The 23,566-nt window shown below is 32.5% G+C and overlaps 1 protein-coding gene across 2 annotated transcripts; it reads right to left on the bottom strand.

Moving 5' to 3' along the window:
- Window positions 1–1,199: 1,199 nt before the first annotated feature.
- Window positions 1,200–23,546, bottom strand: LOC134252373 (phospholipid scramblase 2-like). Of its 2 annotated transcripts, XM_062734838.1 has the most exons (13): window positions 23,408–23,546; window positions 21,347–21,397; window positions 18,318–18,485; window positions 17,716–17,754; window positions 15,562–15,597; window positions 10,397–10,528; window positions 10,080–10,157; window positions 9,246–9,322; window positions 8,788–8,918; window positions 3,966–4,086; window positions 3,569–3,671; window positions 2,879–2,937; window positions 1,200–1,696 (listed from the first exon to the last, which is right to left on the bottom strand). In XM_062734838.1, the coding sequence occupies exons 2-13, from the start codon at window positions 21,381–21,383 to the stop codon at window positions 1,646–1,648; spliced, it is 1,032 nt and encodes a 343-aa protein (XP_062590822.1). In that variant the 5' UTR covers window positions 21,384–21,397; window positions 23,408–23,546; the 3' UTR covers window positions 1,200–1,645. The 2 variants fall into 2 exon arrangements, with proteins under 2 accessions (XP_062590822.1, XP_062590823.1); XM_062734839.1 differs by lacking the exon at window positions 15,562–15,597 and having other exon boundaries at window positions 1,201–1,696.
- Between the last annotated feature and the right edge of the window lie 20 nt (window positions 23,547–23,566).

Genomic DNA, 23,566 nt, shown 5'->3' on the forward strand with positions numbered 1-23,566 from the left:
AGATTCAGATTCCGAAGCAAACTCTATAGTATGCATCCTTAGAAAATCATCCATGCAAGTTTGGTCAACATAGGGCTTAAAGTTTTGCAAATGAAACCTGCACCAAAACCTTTAACCTGTTCACTCAACCGGAAAATGCAGGTAAAGATTCAGCATCCCAAGCAAGCCCTGACAAAAATCCTTAGATGTATCATCCATGCAAGTTAGGTCAACATAAGGCTTATAGTTACTTGGAAATGAAACTTGCACCAAAAACTTTAACCTGTTCACTCAACCGGAAAATGTAGGTCAGAATCAGCATCCGAAGCAAGCCCGGTAGTATGCATCCTTAGATGTAATCCATGCAAGTTTGGTCAACATAGGGCTTATAGTTACTTGGAAATGAAACCTACACCAAAAACTGCACCAAAAATGTTAACCTGCTCCAAAACATTAACCTGGTCATTCCTTTGCTGAAATTGCAGCATCTGAAACTTTGACTGGTACAATGAAACACACTAGAACCATCTTCCATGCATGTCTAATCAATATAGGTAGAAGTACTTAAAAAGAAAACTGCTCCAAAAAACTTAACCTTAACCCGGGACGCCGACGCCGACACCGACGCCGAATGACACCGACGCCGACACCGACGCCGAGGGTATTACATAAGCTCCCCCAACTTCGTTGAGGTGAGCTAAAAAATTGACAGAATATCCCACAAGAACATTTGATTGTGTATTATGTACATGTATCAATGTAAATTGTGCATGCATTGCAGGTTTGCGTGGAAAATATACTTGATAATTTTGTCATGGTATGTCAACATGTACACTTATGTTTCTATCTAGTATACATATTCTTTCCTTTGAATAAATTCGACACATTAAAATGAACAAATTTAGTTTAAATGTAAACATATAGAATGGATGCTGTACTTCAGAATAACACATAAAAATCTCTCATTTAAAAAGGAAGTAAAACTGAAAATGATAATCCTTTTGTCAACATTGAATTCATTAAGTCAATGTTGAATATAGAAGAGAAAGAGAATATAATCAATCAATCAGAAGGATGAAATAAGTGAGGGATGTTGTGAATGATTATATTGACAAAAGATTCAGCCATTTAAAATTTCATTTTTTCTTAAGTAATTTACTTTTTAAAAAAATGAAGATATCAACAAAATGAGAGGCGAACATGATCCCATGAAGGGGGTATCAGCCAATCAGAGTTGAGAAATTGAGGAGTCATACAATAAAGTCAAATAATGGTACATAGTGTGAAAACTTAAGAATAGGGCTCCAATCATGATATTGTTGTAAGTCATGAATAAATCTCCAAAGATAATCTAACAAAGATAGTCTTTATGAATACATTTACAATGCTTTCCTTAGCTTATATTGTGCTCTACATCTTTATAATAAAATACATAAAATACATTAAGCTCATAACTATTTCTAAAATTTAATTATACGTAAATTGAAACTACATTTATTTCTGTACAATGCTACTAAAAATCTTCCTCCTAGTTTTGTATATCTCCAAATTATACAACTTTTTATGTAAGTTAACTGTTTTGCTACGTCTGGGTTTCGGATTTCATGTTCTTGTTTCTTTTCTGGATATTTAATTCCCATTTTACAGTGTTTAAACTGCCTAAGCACTAGTGATGGTGATTATTGTTATTTTGGTTGTTCTCAAAGTACATGAAGTCCTGCAACAAAAATATAAATATTAATAATGATTAGCTAATAATTAAAACTTGATGACACAAAAACAAAATCCCCTTTCTGACTTTGACAAATGTTACTCCATATATCTACTTTACATGTTGAAAATAGGTAATAGAGATTATATATATTATAGAATTCACTTCAATAAATGCTGTATTTATTAAGACAAATTCCCAAATTAAACTATTGATCTAGTAGGGTATTCATTGTATCCCTAGTTCCAACATATTAGGCAATGTTGATCTGAAAGCGCTTGCAGACTTATATAAAACTTGTAACAATTCACCCATCAAACAAATGTAAGTCAAAACTAGCATCTAAAGCAAGTTTTTGAGTTTTCATGTTAGAAACTGCTTCACAATCTTTAACCTGGTCACTTCTTTGAAATATGTAGATCCAAATCCAACATTCAAAGTAAGTCCAGTAGTGTGAATCCTAATTAGATGTATATTCCATGCAGTTTTGGTCAATATATGTCTTACCACTACTTGGAAATACTGTAAATGTATTATATTTAGTGTGTACGATATTTGGCGGGAAATGACTTTTGAATAAGTTAGCGTAGATTTGATTTAGCGCATTTCTTCATTTTCTTCTTGATGTGTATATGTGCAAGACATTTAGTGTTGTACTTGATTTAGCGGTTGCTGTGTTCCGCCAAAGCCGCTAAAAAGAATACACAGCCAAATGTAATACGTTTACAGTAAGTTCTAATAAAAAAAATTCACTCTTTAATGTAGACCATGCAGATCCAACATCAGTGTCAAGCCTGGTATTGTACATCTTCAGATGTATCATCTATCCAAGTTTAGTCAGCACAGGACTTATTGATTTGTTACAAAAATGTTAACCTGCTTCAAAAGCATTAGTCTTTTCATCCTTTAAATGTAACTGCAAAGATCAGTCTCAAAAAAAAATCTACATAATTTAGGTATACTGTTAAACAGGGTGATCGTAACTTGATTCAAAAATGTAAAGCAAGCATGTGACAGGTATGAAACTACTCAGATTGATGTTAACAATTCTCTCCAATCCAAGATCTTTTTTAAAAAAGATTTTATTTATCTAACAAAGATATGAATATTAACAAATTTGTTATATTTTCTTACTACTATTTTATCTAATTTATTACAGTTTAAGCAAGGAATGCGGAGTTAACTTACAATGAGGAACACTGCACCAACCATAACCGCCTTGATCTTAACATCTAGATCCATGGGAACTACAAATATAAAATAACATTTTCATTTTAATCTACTAAGATCTTTCTTCTTTTTATTTAAGTACAAGAATAATGTCTAATGTCTATATTTTTAAAAACTGAAAAAAATTTACTACTCTCCAGTTCGCAAGGACTTGTTGAAGGATATATTAATTTAATATGAGATGATGTTAATAAACGAATGTGACTGAGATAATTAAATTATGATAGGAAGTAACGTAATCTTAAACTGTGAAACAAATACTGTAATTTGGAAGATTATAGGCTTTCTTTTTTAAATTGGAATATATCTTGACTTAAGTATACAAGTACATCACATGAATTTTTTTTGCATGTTTTGATTTTATAACACTGTTTATGGAGAAAGAGCCAAACAAGGTACTGTACATCAAAAATCCTCATTTTATAAATACATAAGGCAGCAATAAAAGAAAATCATATTTTTACTCAGTCGATTCCTCATCATTAAAATCCATTAAATCCAAACTGTACGTAACACAATAATGAAATTTGAAACCTAACTCTACGGAAATGTGATAAAAAAAGAAACTGAATTGGACTTTAAAGGATTAAACAATGTTGGTCTGCAGTTTCTTTTTACAGAGATTAAAATGTAGCAATCTAAACTTACAAGAAACTCCAAAGTTGTCAGCATCAGTGAAATACTCCCTCATCATTCCACTCCATTGCTTACTGATCTTTCCCACTTGTGTAGTTCCATCTTTAGCCAAGACCTTTAAGCACATTTTCACATAATGCATTATATGTTTCCTTGTTTCATTAAAATATTGGGTCAAATTTTTTATGATGTCACAGGGAAACTGAATCAATCATAACATATTTTCTTCTATAAGGCTTTAAACTGAATTAAAAACAATTTATTTAGTGCAAACTATAATTTTTTTTTAAACACTTAAGTTTCATAAAGGGTTCAATTTACCTTACACTCAGAATGTTAATTAATAAAAAGGTTTTTTTTTTTACATGTTATACTTATGACATTAATTTCAAGTCCAGCTGATACTAACATCAAAGTCGATGTCATTAGGACAGCATGGCCCTGTAATCATACAGACAGGTCCACTGATATGTAGGATCTCCTGACGATTAGCATCCTGTATAGAGTACCGGGGAGGACACCAGCTCTGTCTGAATTAAAAACAAACCAAAATGTGGTATTCTACAAGTATGGAACATTATTTACTTTTAATAAACAGTTTAATAGAACAAATTTAACTTGAACAAATATAAAATTAGGATCAGGAAACTTCTAAATAAAGTGCCGCGCCACAGCATGATACGCCCGTCAAAAAAATTACAATTTTCTTGAACAGTTTAGGTGCAAGAAAATCACCTCAACCTTGATTCTAAGATTTCAATGATTTTTCCATTCCTTAAAATATTTATCCATCCCCTGTGATGTAGGCATCAATTATAATAAATTATTACATCACTGATAGATTTCTGTGCTGGTTGTGTTAGACCTTGTCAAATGCCCATCATCAAATTAGTCTTAACAACTTAATCTATACCAAATTAATTTTGAAAAGAAAAGGCTGGCCATCAAATGACATATGTTATAAACTGACCAGCAGTTCTTCTGTCTAATCCCCAAAGGGTGCTTAATCAGAGCGACTGAGACAGCTAGCCTTCCTACATTGAACTCATTAATTAATCTTTAACTGGATGCTTGTCTACTCATTACTACCAAGAGATGAATGGGTCTGCACTATCTACTATAAATTTTTTTTTAAAAACATATAAAATACTCAAAGATTTTTTGGGGGGGTTGAGATTTAATTTCCGACAGGTTTTAATATGTAATTCATATGGACATGCTGATTCCACCCCACCCCATAAAATTAGTTTTTAAATTAATAATATTGCATAATATCAGATTAGTCTATAATGCAATATCAAATTAGTTAATTTAATTACTTTTCATCAAATTCATTTTAAAACTTAAGCTAGTCAACAAGAGCTATCTAGTCTATTTTTAATCAAACAGGCTAACCCATTTGCCCAATACTCTAGGGATATAGATAACACCAATGCTCTGTCAGTTAGCTCCTCGCACTCAAAACCCATTAATTTCTCTCTAATTTGACATGCAATTTTCTGTTATCAAAATTCTTCTTGACCAGTGCTTGATAATTACACTCATGGGAGAGGTAGGATTTCTCTAACATACATTATATTTGTTATAGATTGCTGTCAAGTATATGCTTTAAAAAAATAAGTATTTTCTTGATTTAACACTTTTTTAATAAGGACAGTGCAATACTCTTACATTATTTGGGATGTGTAAATGAATAGTAAAAAGACACATTTTTTTTTTAAATTTCACTTAAATTAAAGGTCACAGTGACCTTGAAATAGGTTGCGACACACCTTCTACCTAAGATGCATAAACTGGCCAAGTTTGATGATTGTGGGTCTTATGGTTTTCCTGTTATGGGCCGGAAAGGATTTTTCCATATTTGGCTATAACTTCTTAATTAAAGGTCAGAGCGACCTACTTTTTGTGCGCGACACACCTTCTACCCAAGATGCATCAGATGACAAAGTTTGATAATCCTAGGCCTAGTAGTATTAAAGTTATGAGCCGGAAACGAAAAAGCTAACAGACAGACGGACAGACGGACGGACACGAAGCCTATAACATAATACGTCCCGTCTTAAGGTAGGTCGCGGGTTTACTGCATAAAAATTCTTACGAGAAAACATATCCTGAAAATTTGATATAATGTTCCTTAGAATTCACAGCATATTAACTGCAATTTTTATTAAATTTGCCTACGTAGTCTTAAATTCTTAATGCTATAGTACTGTAAACGCGGTATTGTTTTTAGTACTTTTTTTACGCTTTACTATTGAAATGTATGGAAAAATGACGTTTTAAGCCAATTTTGTGAAAACAGTTTCTTTTAAAAAGATTGAATAACTTTTTAAAGACGTAGACGAATTAGTCAGGAATTTCAAAATGTATAAGATGAGGCAAAAGCAAAACTATTAATGTAAAAAAAAAATGTCTTTTAAAATATTGCAAAGTTATCTTTTATACTGCTAAAATGTTGCGTTTAGTTATTTATATCTACAACGTATTTTTTTGTACGCAGTCACGTTTACGGTACAGTATACAAATCTTGACTTTTGGAATATGCCAGATTTAAAAGGTGACATAGACACAAAATTAAATTTTATTCATCATTTAATTTATAGCGGAGACATATTAGTATGACCAGCAACTTATTTTCACTAGCATTGTGAAATTCATATTCTGAACACAAAGTCAGAATGAACGGTATAAACATTCCTCGTGCACGAGAATTAAGTACAGCGACAACAACGCGAATGATAAAATATACATTACTACCTGTATTTTTAAGAAATCCATGGTCGACAGGATTTCAGGCATAACGCAAAAGTCCGATGACTTTATTCAAAAACTGTAAGAAAATATCCCGATACTGAGAATATAAGCGGCCCACCACCTGCAATGCTCTTTCTGTATTAGTCGCAAGCTGTAGTATATGGCCCCAAATCTTAAACATTTGCATTTGTTAATTTGTTATAATTCCAATCTTAATTTTATTTATTGATTCCCTGTGTTTTGATTGGACGAAAACAAATTCAAGAAAAAGTTTACACATCGATGAATTCTTCAATTAGAACTACTTTAAGTAGTCCGTTTTACCTAAATTATGATTACAAGAAACTTGAAATAAAAATGAATGAAAGAATGAATGAATGTCGAATGAATGAATGAAAAGGAGATCAACAGGACTGACAGACGGGAATATTATGGTTATGTCAATGTCGGATCACGAGTGTGAATTTAAAAAAATCCCTGATCATGCTGTCATTTTCTCGACGTTCCATATCAGCTCAGCTGGTAGGCCTATCGTTGTGATAGGGAAAAGATGGTCAGACTCTTGCCTTTTTAGCATCAAATTCATATGTTTACACATACAGACACCACGGGCATTCAGCACAGCCAAATCTTTACCGAACCAGAGCAAATCGAGGACGTCGTCGGTCTGCATCTTTCGTTATGACGCTGTTGTTTTAAAAATGTCAACATAGCCATGGTCAAGGACGAATTATATGGAGAAAAAATATTTGTTGACTTAAACAACATTCAATGAGTTTTTTTTTTAGCTTATTTATTGATTGTTTTGACAATTTAAGATGGATTTTATCGATATTCATCTTGTATACGTTTCTTTGCGACATAAAGTATTCCTACGCCGTACAAAATAACGGATTGTAGGGCGGCCTCAAAGGGAAATAATTTTAATGATTTAAAAAATTCGTAATTGGAATTATAAGAATTAAACGTTCTTTTTTCATAGAATTTAGATGTGTCACTTAACAAACTTTACATAAAAGTGCTTCGCACTTTTATTCAGTTTGTGAGTAAAAAGGCAGAGTTTACACATCGATAAATTCTGAAAAAAGAACGTTTAATCCTATATTAATTTCAAATTTCAATACACAAAATGTAAAACACTTGCATTTAGCTTTTACACTTTCAGCTTTTGTCATATAAAAGAATATATAGAAAAATGATACTTATTTATAAATTGTTTACAGTGTCTTTGATCTTAATTCCAGGTGTTTGTACATGTATAAATTTGATTTTTAAATGCATGTAACAATTTATTAGCCAGCAAAGGGCGAGTACATGAGATTTAAATACATAAGAACACAATGATATTGATAATGATAATTATAAAACAAAACAAAACAAAACAAAAAAAAAAAAAACAGGAAAATGCATGAAATTAAATTTAAGACGTTTTTTGTGATGATGATTTCCATTCTAAAAAGTATACGCATATTTTCGCCCAGGCTCTGATTTGCAGTCATGATGCAATACGCATGCTTCCCTGACTTTTCCGCTAAGCAATTTTTATTCATGATAACTTTCTTTCTGCATACCATAACTTTTACGCTGATTTTTTCTGATTGACTATTAGCAGTTTAGTTACACTAACAATATATATTATTCCTTTCATTTGGTGTTGTATTTAATTAGTCCTAAGACATTACATATAATCACATCAGAATTAAAATCTAATGATGCATATAAAACAAGTAAGAGGTTTTAAAAGTACAAGAACATGCACTTTGTATATTCACCTACTTGATTCGTACAGACTTGAAGTCATTTGCAGAGAATTTAGCGGGAAACAACGTAACGTTGCCTTTGTGACGTAACCGACGTCATAATCAAATGTGCACAAAACAACCGCTCGAATCGTCAAATTTGTGACCAAAACTGATGACAAAAGCAAACCCGCGACCTACCTTAAGACGGGCGTATAGAAAAAAAAAAGGCCTAATGCTTATTATGTGTGTAACTATACCCCGTGTCACTACATGTATTTCATTCTATTGTAAACTTTTGTGACAAAATGTGGTCCAACTTTACTATAAGAGGTCATGATTTGAACAAATGTAAATTTTAACTATTTAAAAAAATGCTTGCATATAAATGACTAACCATGAAAAAATTTAAAATATGAAAAGTTTACAAACAGACATACATGTATAAACAGACAGACAAACTGTTGTTGGACAATGGGTGATCAGAAAACCTCATTTGAGCTCAGTTTTCAGAAGTACAGTATTTGCTGATTTACAGTAACAATCCTCTTAATCTCTACATATTGCCTGTTATAAGAACTTGCTCCTGTTTGACATATCCCACCACCTGTCCTGGTGGGGCTTCAATGGTGATCTCATGATCTCTATTATAAGAACTTACTCCTGTTTGACATATCCCACCATCTGTCCTGGTGGTGCTTCAATGGTGATCTCATGATCTCTATTACAAGAACTTACTCCTGTTTGACATATCCCACCACCTGTCCTGGTGGTGCTTCAATGGTGATCTCGTGAGCCAAAGCATCAACACATGCACACCACGGGCATCCAGCACAGCACTTAAACTCTCGGTTAACTCGGATCACCTCCTGTACAAGTCAACGGGAAATATCAAGGCCATTATGTTTAAAAATACTCATACACTGTGCAGACTGACCAGACGGAGAGTCACATGATTTATACTTATTCAATCAGGTTACAAAATCCTAGCATACTCACAGCAAGTCACTTAACATTGTCCTAAATTGTCTAAAATTCTTTAAGGAACAGTACCAAATAAAAATTGTCCATTTGTTCTGATATCTGATTCTTATAATTATATGTATGGATTCATGCTATCTATGCATTTTGCTTAATTATGCATGTTAAAATTATATAATTATGTAAACTAGAGATGACTTTTCTGATAATCTCACCTGTCCCATGTTGTCTGTGATGTGCATTGTAAAACTTCTGTTAGGACCACAACACTGGCGGGTGCAGGTATCAGATTCTATCAAATCAAGTAAAATAAGATTTACAGTATATCTTTCTTTTCTCATAAATGTTCTTTGAAGAAATAAAACACTTGTACATAACAATGCTTGATAATGCATTTAGAACAATAATATTTTGCAAGTAATGATGATTATGTCTAATAAACATCTTCGTTTAGTCTTTTCACAAATTGTATAAGCACGTACAAGTAGATACTAGCTAGTAAATACATCTTGTATGATATAGTAGTCTGACTGTGACAGCAAAATTTGATCTGTCCAACTGCATGGTATTAATTTAAATCAACATGACATTTAATGATTATGCTTCTACGTCTAACATGAATTTGATATCTATCTAAAGTTACATGGCTTTAAATATTTAAATAATTTCATGAATTCATTCCTATTGATTTCTGGCTTAAGCGACTATAGACTATAACATTAAGTATTGTTTCCCTTGCATCATAAACCTGCAGAGACAAAATACATGTATGTAATCAATAATCAATAAATGCATCTAATTTTCACAAAATGAGTCATAAAACACATATTTTTAAAATCTTAAAAGTGATTATCACAAGATTCAGTACTAAGAACTCTACTCTTTTTATTATTTTGATTCTCATTTTCAAATGTTAAAAAATTAAATGACAATGTAAAAACGGACTAAATGGTAAACTACATGTATTGCTACTTTTTAAAAACAATGATCAAATTTCAGGACTTTCAAAAAAGACTCAGATATTACGTACGTCAAAAGAGTTCAATTACCTTCAGCTGCAAAGTAAACTTGTTGCCCACTTGTGTTTAGGATCTTGTACTTATTTGCAGTTTCCCATCCAGTGAATGCTACAATACATGATTAATTAACTTCAATCCATTACAGCTACATGTAAAACACACATTATAAGCCAAAGATAGCCAATTCACTTGACAAGTTCCAGTTAAATTGAGGAATATTAAAATATTGTAACCATTATTAATAAATGGTTTTTATCATTTTTCTAAGTCATTACAATACAAAAGCAGTTAGGTGCCATAAAATAACAAGCCTATTTTGCTGCATTCATTCTATATTATAAACTTACCCTCTAAAAGTTCAATCTGTTGTTTAACCAGAATTTGATCCACCATTGTCAAGTATTCTAACCCAGGTGGGCAGCCCATAATGGGCTCAGGGCGCGCAACCCACATCTGCTGAACCTGAACATTCTGCAGACCTAAAGGAAATTTTAAATATTTGATTCTTTAAATTGTTTTGTATGAGATATTTTTCACTGTTTAGTTCATTTTGAATCTTTAAACGATGCACAGCAGTGAAAACAATTACAAAAAAAAAATTGAATGGTGTAACGAGAACACAATTGAAAACATTTATTCAACTAAGTATAATACAATAATTATTATGAATATAGTAATATTAAGATCAAAATAAAGTTTTTATCTTTTTTTTTTTTTTTAAAGTAAACTGAACTACACAGCAAAATAACAAGGACAGAGCACTCAGTGCAAGAAGAAAATATTCATGTTTCAGTAAATGTAAATAGCTGATTAACACAGTTAAGTTGGGATTTTAATTTATCAATGATCATATTTTAATAAATCAAACAGAAGTCAGTAAAATAGCCAGATCAGAAGCCTGACTTTTATCTACACTTCAACTAATTTTATTGAAAGAAAACACCACAAAGAAGTGTGGGTTATTTATAAATGACAAAATTATGAACATTACATTTAAGTCACACAATTCGAAATCTTAATTTATTGCTTATTAATAAGTAAGCAATAGTCTTGAATTGTACAATATTTTAAAGTTATAGATTACTTTCAAATACCGGTAATTAAGGTTGAATGGGTGAATCCTGAAGTTTTCAAACTTTTTTCTTAAATTTTAAGGTGCAAATCAAAGAAGCAAGGATCAAGAAACAAATTGGAAGAGAAAGACTTAAGTCAAGGTAAGGATAAAATCTTCAGTGTCCCAGTAAACCTTATCTTTCCCCCAATTAATGTATATACAAGAGGAATTGTTTCAAAGGTCAAGATCAAGGTACATGTTTTTTTCAGAATGTACTTACAATGTGGCCTTTATGTCATTACAGAATCAATACCCTACTTATATTCTCATGCTTAGTGACTCTTGCGGAAGAAGTTCAACATTGAATATTAATATTCTAAAATAAAAGGTACATGTACTTAGACTGCATAAACTCTAAAGGTACTCTATGACTTACATGTACTATTAAAGCCATATGGCATAATTTTTCTATAAGTTCTGAAAACAAAAATTTTAAAAGACCTATTTGTCATTTTTTAAGATATAACCAGTAAAAGAGCAAGAGCCATCTTATGCATAAAATGGCCCTGTACTTATATCAATTAATTAACTATTACCCTCTTTCCCATTTCATATATCAAAATAAAGTAGACACTTGCTGCTTTCATTTTCTATAATAAAATTTCGTTTTGAAAATCCAGATATTGGAAAACAGGCTTGAGAAATTGCAATGTTCTTGAATTTTGCAGAAAACATGCTTATTTGACTACCTTCAGCAAAGAATTAAAATATGAGCACAGCCCACGATCCAAAAAAACAATCCTCAGAAACAGCTTTCATTATAGGTCACCTGAGAGATTATGCAACAACTTTCCAGTGACTGAATTTGATTATGTTTTAAGCCAGATGCTATGGCATTCACAATTTTGAAAGAGGCACCATTGATCATTATAACAATACACTAAGCAGTTGCTTAGTTTGGTTACTGCATGAATACCCAAAGGCAGGGTAGAGGAGCAAAAATAGCATGTCAAGTAATCAGTAGTGCCCCTTTCACACATGAACCCCTGACCCTTAGGCCTAGATCCAAATATTGCATAATTTTTAAAAAGGCATCCTTGCTTTTCAAAAATATTTGATTAATACCAAGGAGCAGATTTCAAACAATTCATTCATTTTTAGTATATAAGTACCCCCATGTCTATGGTACCCCTGACCCAGGGGCCTTGAAATTCACAATTCTGAAAGATTAGGACCCTTGCTCATCATAACTATATAGGTATGTTCACCTGCTTAATACCTAGAAAGGAAAATTTTCAAAGAATTCATTAGAATTTCACTATAAAATCAATAGAGCCCTGCCCTAATACCGGAAACCCGACCCTGGGGCAATAAAATTCATAATTTTGGAATAGGCATTCTTGCTCATCATTACTATATACTTAGTTAGTTTATTTAATACCTAGGAGCAGAGAAAAAAAATCAAAGAATCCATGAATTTTTACTATATAATCAATAGAGCCCCGCCCTAACACCAGAACCCCTGACCCTGGGGCCATAAAATTCACAATTTTGGTAGAGGCACTCTTGCTCATCATAACTAGGCACTTAGTTAGTTTATTTAATACCTAGGGGCAGAGAAGAAAATTTTCAAAGAATTCATGTATTTTCACTATATACATGTAATCAATAGAGGCCCGGCCCTAACACCAGAACCGCTGACCCTGGGGCCATAAAATTCACAGTTTTGGTAGAAACTCTTGCTCATGAAATGCATTTAGTTAGTTTATTTAATACCTAGGAACAAAGAAGAAGATTTTCAAAGAATTCATGTATTTTCACTATATAATTTATAGAGCCCCGCCCTAACACCAGAACCCCTGACCCTGGGGCCATAAATTTCACAATTTTGGTAGAGGCGCTCTTGCTCATCATAACTATGCACTTAGTTTATTCATTTAATACCTAGGAGCAAAAAAGAAGATTTTCAAAGAATTCATGTATTTTCTCTATATAATCTATGAAACGCCCTAACACCAGAACCCCTGACCCTGGGGCCATAAAATTCACAATTTTGGTACAGGCACCCTTGCTCATCATAACTATGCACTTAGTTAGTTTATTTAATACCTAGGAGCAGAGGAGAAGATTTTCAAATAATTCATGTATTTTCACTATATAATCTATAGAGCCCCACCCTAACACCAGAACCCCTGACCCTGGGGCCATGAAATTCACAATTTTGGTAGAGGCACTATTGCTCATTATAACTATGCACTAAGTTGGTTTATTTAATACCCAGGAGCAGAGGAGAAGATTTTCAAAGATATAATGCATTTTCCCTATATACTTATTTAGCCCCGCCCTAGTAATTAAAACCCCTGACCCCAGGGCCATGAATTTCACAATTTTGGTAGAGGACTCAATGCTGATTACAATCATGCCAACAGTTTGACTGCTTGTTGTCCAGGAGTAAAGGAGAAGATTTTCAAAGATTGCACTAATTTTAGTGGTTTTGGCCCCACCCTTCAGGCCCCAGGGGGGCAGGGATCATGAAATTCACAATTTTTGTTCCCCTTCACCCATAGATGCTTTGTGCCAAATTTGGCTGAAATTGGTTCAGTGGTTGCAGAGAAGAAGATGAAAATGTTCAAATGTTAACGCACAACGCACGACGCACAACGCACGACGCACGACGACGGACGAAAACAGATGGCAATAGGTCACCTGAGTTTACTCAGGTGACCTAATAAAACATGTTTTTCGATCCTCAGAAACAGAGCTTTCATTATGTATTTGCATATTTTGGATCAGAGATTGTGCTCAATGTGAAATATTGAAAAAATGCTTCAACTTTAGGTCATTTTCAAAGGAATTTACAGGATATGAGGACAATGACGTATTTAATGACGTCATAATGCATTGACTTGATGGGATATTACATCATGATTAATAGAAACGTGGTCACCAACACTCCAAGTGATAGATACTGCATTTGCAACCTAAATCGAGCAGTTTTGATTTTTCAGAATTTTTCAGGGCCAAATAAGGCCCAAAGTGGCTCTTGCTCTTTTAAAATTAAAATAAATCTTTAGGTTACTAGTAATTTAGTATAGCTACAAAGAATGAATCCTTGGGCATGTTGAGCAAAGGTGAAGTTATATTAGTAATTAAAAGTATCATCATATTAATTAACCATACAAATTCAAAACTACGGATACCCAAATGCAGTTTGGGGAAGGGAGGGGGGATTCACACAGCTTAATAACCTTTAGAATCAAAGTATTGAAAGAACTGAAAGCCGGGCTTTAATTGCTCGAGTATATTGTCTGATCTGAAATTACTGTATACAGGGAAATTTTCGCCCCCGTTTTATTTTCGCCCCTTTCGCCCTCTCCTTGATTGGGCGAATTTAAAACGGGGCGAATTCAAATTACAACTCATAATTTCTTAAACAGAACTATGATTGGGCGAATTTAAGACGGGGCAAAATTGTTCACAAGTTCGAAAGGGCGAAAATAACAAGGGGCGAAAATAACCCTGTATACAGTAGTACATATTTAATTTTTTTTTTTACAAATTGTTTTATCACGATTATCCCAATAAAGCAAATATCTTATTTCTCCTCAGTTTAATTCTCAACAAACAAAAATATTGACTAGTAACTTTTCCAAAGATTGGGATGTTAAAAATATTCGTTTGAATATCGTCTCGCAATGGGACTATTTTGTTTATTGGAAGCATCTGCTTTGACACTGTTTGGTTTTTTGTTTACTGTGCTATTTATAGTAAGACAGTCAGTGGATCATGATGCCTAGAGCCAGGACTTTGCTTTCAGCAAAGCCCTGCAGCTAAAAATTGCCTGAGCTTTTCCTTCAATTAATTCAGTTAAATAGAAATGATTTGAAATATTGAAATGATGCTTTACTTCATGTATGTTTAACAATGAAACAATCAATATTGAATTATTCACTTAGTAATGTTATATGAAATCTTCTATAAGAATTCTTTTTTCATGAAAAAAACTCAACAATAGCTATTTCATATATTATATAACTTCCTAAATACATTGTACATGTACATGTACATCATTTCCTGTACATACTAAATAAATCTTACAACACCCTTATACATGTATTTTGCAGGAAGTACATATTTTTGAAACCTGACTAAAATCAAAATAACTTTGTTGAAATTTATATTGATCAATCCCATATAAACCTCTTCTTGTTGAATCAACATCTATAAATTATACAGATGAAAACTAAACTGTTTTTTTAAAAAGAGGGAAAAGTAAATTTACACTACCTGTAATTAAAATTTTAATATTAATATAATTACAAAGGTAAACTGTATATCAGATTTTCAATATTGCCAAAAATGAAGAAAATAGCAGCTTCTTTTCAAAGCTTTATCAAATCCAGAATTTGCATGGACATGCAGTTATTTTTGGGTATCCATAGTTTCTGACCACTTTACCTGGAGGTGTAGGGGGAACTATATAGGGATTCCCTCCTGAAATTTTTTATTATATATACATATATCATGCATTGTAAAGCTTATAAGTATATCCAATCATTTCTGAATAATATAAATGCTGTGTATAGTTACTGCAAATTGATCTGAAGATGCTGAAAGTATAATTCAAACTATAACTTCATCAATTTGTTTCAAAATGTCAAACAATTTAATATTCAAGTAAAACAGATTTTGGTGTAAACTTGTTCAATTGATTAACATAACACAATGACCTTCTACACACCGTAAATTGGTTTTTTGAGATATTATAAACTGATCAATGACAAGTCAATTTGCAATGACTGTACATGTATTTGTATTTTAAGTTTTTAACACAATATTTGACAAGCATACTAGCAAGCAGTTTATACTATGAGCATTCTACAAATTCAATTAAACTACATGTATATACTATAGTCATACATGTACTATAAAATGTTAAACATAGGTAATCAGAGATTACAGAGCTCACCTCAACGAATGTTGTCTTTAAGTAAGGCAAAGTCACACAATTAACCAACAAAAAGTATACATTCCAAAAATGAAAATATTTTTAAAAGCAATTTTGATCTGATACTTTGAAATAGACCTATATAAAAAATTTAAACTACTTCTTCTTCATGAAAATGTAATGAAAATCCAGCATCTGAAGCAAATTTGAGAGTTTTCATCTCTTGATGCAGCATTTGTGCAAGTTTGGTTTATACAATGTTATATAAGCCTTATAGTTTTTGGTAATAGACCTGCAACCATAACTTTTACCTTGTCTATTATCTGAAAAATGTATGTCCAATTCAGCATCCGAAGCAAGTCCATTAGTGTGCATCCTTAGATGTATCATCCATGCAAGTTTGCTCATTATAGGGCTCATAGTTTATTGGAAATGAAACATGCATCAAAACTAACATTTTCACTCATCCACAAAAAGTAGGTCAGATTCAGCATCCGAAGCAAGCCTGGAAGTATGCATCCTTAGATGTATCATCTATGCAAGACTGGTCATTAAAGAACTCATAGTTCCTTGGAAATGAAACCTGCACCAAAAACTTTTAACTATTCACTCAACCGGAAAATGTAGGTCAGATTCAGCATCCGAAGCAAGCCTGGTAGTGTGCATCCTTAGATGTATCATCCATACAAGTTTGGTCAACATAGGGCTTAAAGTTACTTGCAAATGAAACCTGCACCAAAAACATTAACCTGTTCGCTCAACTGGAAAATGTAGGTCAGATTCAGCATCCGAAGCAAGCCCGGTAGTATGCATCCTTAGATGTATCATCCATGCAAGTTTGGTCAACATAGGGCTTATAGTTACTTGCAAATGAAACCTGCACCAAAAACGTTAACCTGTTCACTCAACCCGCACCAAAAACTTTAACCTGTATCATCCATGCAAGTTTGGTCAACATAGAGCTTATGGTTACTTGGAAATGAAACCTGCACCAAAAACGTTAACCTGTTCACTCAACTGGAAAATGTAAGTCAGATTCAGCATCCGAAGCAAGCCCGGTAGTATGCATCCTTAGATGTATCATCCATGCAAGTTTGGTCAACATAGGGCTTATAGTTACTTGGAAATGAAACCTGCACCAAAAACTTTAACCTGTTCACTCAACCGGAAAATGTAGGTCAGATTCAGCATCCGAAGCAAGCCCGGTAGTATGCATCCTTAGATGTATCATCCATGCAAGTTTGGTCAACATAGGGCTTATAGTTACTTGGAAATGAAACCCACACCAAAAACTGCACCAAAAATGTTAACCTGCTCCAAAAACATTAACCTGGTCATTCCTTTGCTGAAATTGCAGCATCTGAAACTTTGACTGGTACAATGAAACACACTAGAAACATCTTCCATGCATGTCTAATCAATATAGGACATAGAAGTACTTAAAAAGAAAACTGCTCAAAAAAACTTAACCTTAACCCGGGACGCCGACGCCGACACCGACACCGACGCCGAGGGTATTACATAAGCTCCCCCAACTTCGTTGAGGTGAGCTAAAAATTGATGTACATGCACCAACAACTTATAGGATATACCATATGCAAGTCATCCAGCATATAATGCAGATCTACCGGTACATGCATATCTATAAATAGTTTAGTGTTTACCTGGTGGGGGTGGGGGCACATTCTGTCCATATGGCTGACCTATAATAATTTTGTAATAAATACATGGATTAGACTCAAAAGCTGTACAACAAAAGAAGTACCTTACAGTCTTAACTTATAAATACTTACAAATAAAAATAAGGAATATACATCTGGGTTTTTCTGGGTTTTTTTTTTTGTTTTTCAAATAATTCAATGTTTAAACAAGGTGGTACAGACAAAATTATTTCAAGTGATATAATTTAGTGTCTTTATAGCTTTAAATCATTATGAACAAAATCATAATTAATAGAAGATGCATTATCAATTCAATCAGTTTACATTTACTGGCAAAATGTAATGATAATGTACATGCATGGGCTGAAAAAGCATTGATTAGAATCTTATGATAAGCTTCAATATCTGATTTTTCAAAGCTCCAAGTCTTTAATTCATTTTTTTCTAGTAAGTGACATTTTGATTATTGATATTAACTTGGAGAATAACTGAAACAGTTATTATTTCTATATTTATTAAATATAGAAATAATAACTGTTTCAGTTATTCTCTTATAAAATCTTAATATAAAATAATATACATTTGTCATTTAAAAATATCTCTACCAGGTGGTGGTCCATAACCAGGCTGCATTCCATACTGCCCTGGAGGAGGCCCATATTGCCCTGGAGGAGCTCCATATTGCCCTGGGGGAGGCCCATATTGCCCTTGAGGAGGTCCATATTGCCCTGGGGGAGGTCCTTGTTGTGCTGGGGGAGGGCCACCTTGTTGACCTTAAAATATTCATTACAAAATTCAAATAAAAGTATACTTTCACTGGAGACATAAAAAAGTCAGGGATTTGCAACTCCATCACATGTGCTCAGTCATGTTTTACATGTTCTCTTTACTGTAATACATGATGATTCTATAAATTATTCATCAGAGTATACTACAATCTTATAAGTTAAATTGATATTTTTTGTTAAGTTTTTAAATTATTTATAAATATATAATCATAATATATACACTATACATACAGTTATCAAAAGCAACCTAGGAAAAATTATTAAATGATACAGTGAGGTTGCCGATATCGAATCACTTAGTATATTTGCTTGGATATTTCGTACCTGAGTTTGAGTTAAATTCATTTTACAACATTGTTTGGTGGGACTATGTTTTACTTATAACATCATATATATTTTCCCAATAACCACTAATTTAATAAAAAAAATATCGCTATACTTGTATGAATGATGTTTTCTCCTTTAGCGGATCATTTTCTCCATTACCGAATCACGTGACATAATTAAAGCTGATTATTCTGGTTCGGGACCATGTAAATTTAAAAATACCCTTCTTACGTAACGTTTTACTATGCCTTAAAATATTCCCCCCCCCCCAAAAAAAGTAGAAAAGCTAGGAATTTTTTGAGTTGTTTGCATTTGACAATTAATGCAAAAACAACAACAATGAACTCATGAAATGACTAGTTGATATAAGATGACGTAAACGCGTATATGTGATGAACTGCAAACAGCCGAAGAATTAATTTTTGATTCAAGAATTGTACTCATTGAATTTGAGCTACCACGCCCCTCCCCATAGTTTTGCCGCTATTTAGATAGAAAATATATCACTAGATATATGATTGTGCCCCCTCAAAAAAAAAAAAACGTCTGATGACCTTTTTCATGCTTGATTAATTAATTGTCAAGGAATTTTGGTGGTTGATAGTGCCTCCTCAGCTGAAAATGTATGGCTCTGCACCCCTCCCCCACCAACTGAAATTACTTCCTTCGAGCCTGGCTTCAGAGATACCTAAAGCTGAAAGGAACAATTATATTTTCAAAATGTCAAGACCCAACACCTAAATTTCCTCCAATGAGCAGAGACTACTTTACAAATAATGATGTTGGGATTCATTTGCTGAATTTCTCCATTCCAACATCCACAGTAGACTAAATACCAGTATTCCAATTTATTAAATACTGGAGGTTGTCCTTTCACTTTACATGGGTCTACTTCAACTGTCCATCGTCTCTATAAAAATGAATAAGACAACTCATTCTTCTCTGCTGCTTTCATAGTGCTCTTTCTTCCTTTTGCTTGAAGACAGTGGCATATATTCCATATAGGCAAAAGGCTGCAGTCTGCATATCATTTCCTCAATGTGTAATTTAAATCAAATGTTTACTAACTAGTATATGTTGAAAAAGAGGGGGGGGGGGGGTAGTCAGTATATGTTGAAAAACAGGGGGGGGGGGGTATCATAAAACTCTGTTTATAATTTATTTAGCTTGATGTTGAATTGAAAAAGTATTGTTAGCAATATGCATTTTATATTATACGAGCTTGATCTTGATCATGACAAGAAATAAAAATTGATCATTTGAAATAATTTTTTAGGGAATAGGAAAACTGCAAACGGTATATCGATTCGTTGGAAATAATGATTTAGTAGGAAGTTTAAATTGCAAAGGGATAAATATATAAAATTTCTAATTCTTAATTTTGTTTGGTAATCATGACGATTTTTATTTCGCTATCATCGATGTCTTCACATTAGCTTACATGCATATATACCACCGGGAGACATTCTCGAATCCACATGCTCTGCACTTCTTACTGATTTTGGCTGCTGATTTTGTTTATGTGTATTTTAACCACCTTTATTGTACGCTTTTGGTAGACATCTGTTGTTTTTTTTTTTATTATTGTAACTGGTGTGCAAAAAACCGCATACGAAAAATTATAATCATGATAATTTGGACAGGATCCCTGCATCTCATATTTCGTGAAACAGCGATTCGTTACTGGAAACCTAAATACCCCCAACTTTAAAGCGAATACTATTAATTTCTGATTTAGAAATTGTATGACGCTTTCAGTGCTTTTAGACACATAATTTTATTAAACATCTGCACCAAATTTGTTTACCTAGAATGTACGATTCACTTTGGAGCGGTACCGAAAAGTGAAAGTAGTCTGCTTGCATGTATGCTTCTGGTCTGCGTCACAAAAAAGCTTGTTCATGTTTATTTAAAAATTATTACATTGAACGAGTTGAATTTAATAATTTCATGATAAATGATAAAAGCAAGAATAATTCAGCATGACAGGGTAGGTTAAGCTAAGTATTGGACTTTGGTAAGAAAAATACAGAATTTTCATCTGAAAGTGATTCGTTAACGGGTGCGATTCGTTATTGGCAACCTCACTATATCAATAGTTGCAAATAGTTGCAAATCAGCAATTTAAGTCTGGATGTAAAGTACATGTAAAGCGGACCATCCTCTCTCAAAGAAGACATCTACATGTATAAATCAAGGAAGCATTTGACATTGATCTCAATGCAAATTGTGTCACTTCCTTGCCACACAGGATAAACTCACTTACCCACCCACAAATTTTAACATGCACATAAACTGTTAAATATCAAAATTTGTTTTACTTTAATAATTTTTTTCCCATTTATCAACTTAATCAATGGTGTTTTATAAAATTAGTTAATTTGAATAATATCTTCATGTCTACTTTATTATGTACATTACACATAAAGGTTCTTGATACTGATAGTTAAAAACTAACTGTTCCTGCCCTAGATTTTTTTTAGTTGAGGTATTAAATTCTTTAAAATGGCTTCACCTACCTGAATAGTCAGGTGGAGGTTGTTGTTTCGAGTCCATTATTGTTCTTTGTCCTGAAATAAATGATAAAAAAGATAGTAAATATATACAATACAGCACCTAGCCTCCTCTAATTACATTCAAGTGGTTTGTGCAACATGTATTATACATGACAAATAACCAGATCTGCACTGTTTTTCGGCCAACATTTAAATAATTCTTTTTACATTGTATCCACTAAGGAAAAAAAAAATACGCGGAAATCTTAATTTCCATACAATTAGGAAAATGTAGTTAAAAGCTGGGTTAGAAATTAGCTATGCATGACCACATTTTCTCAGAAAAATTGCTGTTTGGCTGTGATTTATCAATTGTCATAATACATATATAACAGTTCTAGCAACTTAAAGAACAGATCATTTGAATATACTGATTATTATGCTCTTTTTTTTCAATTTAAAGTATTAATCATGATGTATAATAATATATACATAATGTCAAAACCTGTCATCGATAAATATCATAAAAGTTTTTATTCACTTCTTGTATCCTTTCAGGAAAAAATGTTTCAAAACAAAGATCATCTAATTATCAGGTCTATAGTACAGGGGGAGAGGAATGGGGGTTGGGGTTGTCAGTTGATGATCGAATTTAAAAAAAAAAATCATAAGCTAATCATAAGTTCTTCTGCAGAATGCTGTACTTCAACATAAATCATGGAATCATTTTATTTTTTATTCTTTATCTACATGCAAATAATTGAAGTACATATAGCAGAGAATTAATTCACAAAAGTTCCAATTAAGCAATGAATCATCATGATCATTATTTTTTGAGTGATATAGTTTCATAACTGCGACGGTGTGTGCAAACAAATTGAATAACGCGTGTGTATATTATTAACACATCTCATTTCAAATATGCATGAAATTAAATGTATTAAATTCACATGAAAATGAAATTTTTTAAAAAAAATGTAAGTACAAGGTAAGACTTCTTGCTGAATTTCATACAGAATAATTTTAACATGTCGCTTACTGCCTAAAGGCAAAATTTTAACACAGTTTTATGTGCCCCTCACGCTCTGTTACATAAATATTTCAAGGCTGACAGTCAACAAAGAGAGTTTTGCATAATGATTGAAATTAAACAGTTTCATTGCAGACGTAAATCTGATATCTTTCTGAAAACTTGGTGTATACAAACCTTTTACCATTAAACATATAAAATCACAATCAGCATAATAAACACTGTTGAAAGATAAACAATGATTCACATTTTGAGTGCATATAGCATATTAACCATATATGTATTAATTTTTTTTAATTGATGTTGTCTAATGAAAAAAAAAATCAAGATATGATAATTATACCAATATTGTAAAATAAAACATACTTAACATCTTTCTATAATATTCTGTCTCTTCTTTACTGTTTATAAATTTTATTTTGCTGGATATAAATACGAGTTTTTACATTGTCATATTCAGAAATAGGTAGTGCTGATTCTACAAATGATGCATGACTCTGGGACTGATGAAATACTCAAACTTAGGCTTTTTAATTTTCAGACACCAATGCAAATGTGTTTTCTTTTTATTAAGTTGTCTATATTGACAATTAACCAAATGTAAACAATGCAGAATCAATGAAAATTCAAAGGTCTGATAAGGAATATCCTGTTGTGCATGTTGTAGGCTACATGTACGTCAATAACTCAATATTATCTGAATCATGGAAAAAGAAATTAAAGGACAACAGACGATATACATGATATAAAACACATTTACTATCACTTAGGAATTCCAAATATAGATAACTTAATAAGTACATATATTATGAGATACAAAAATATGTTTCAAGTTGTTTTTCATGGAATAATATTCAATTTATCCAACATTTGGCCCATATATTGACGCTTGGGTATTTATTCCCGCTATAATTAGCCTTGCGGATGTTCCCGTTTCATTCACATTTTTCTTAGTCAAATCATGTGTAATATACTTAAATTTACAATTTTATCACAGAAAAATAATAGGTTATTGTTATAAAATCATTGTAAAACAACTAGAAGCTAAAATTTACCTTTGTATATGGGCCTAATAAGACAGCGCCCACCCGTTTCATATGTCGGTCGGAGTTTATTTACATTCACTATGAATTAGGGTTCCAGATCAATTCGTTGTTGTCGTGTTTGAGACCATATTAATTTTTGTTACATTTACAATTTAAAAAAAAGTAATT

This window comes from Saccostrea cucullata, unplaced genomic scaffold (genome assembly GCF_032062105.1).
Source record: "Saccostrea cucullata isolate Sc308-1 unplaced genomic scaffold, CSIRO_AGI_Scuc_v1 ctg69, whole genome shotgun sequence".
Lineage (NCBI taxonomy): Eukaryota > Metazoa > Mollusca > Bivalvia > Ostreida > Ostreidae > Saccostrea > Saccostrea cuccullata.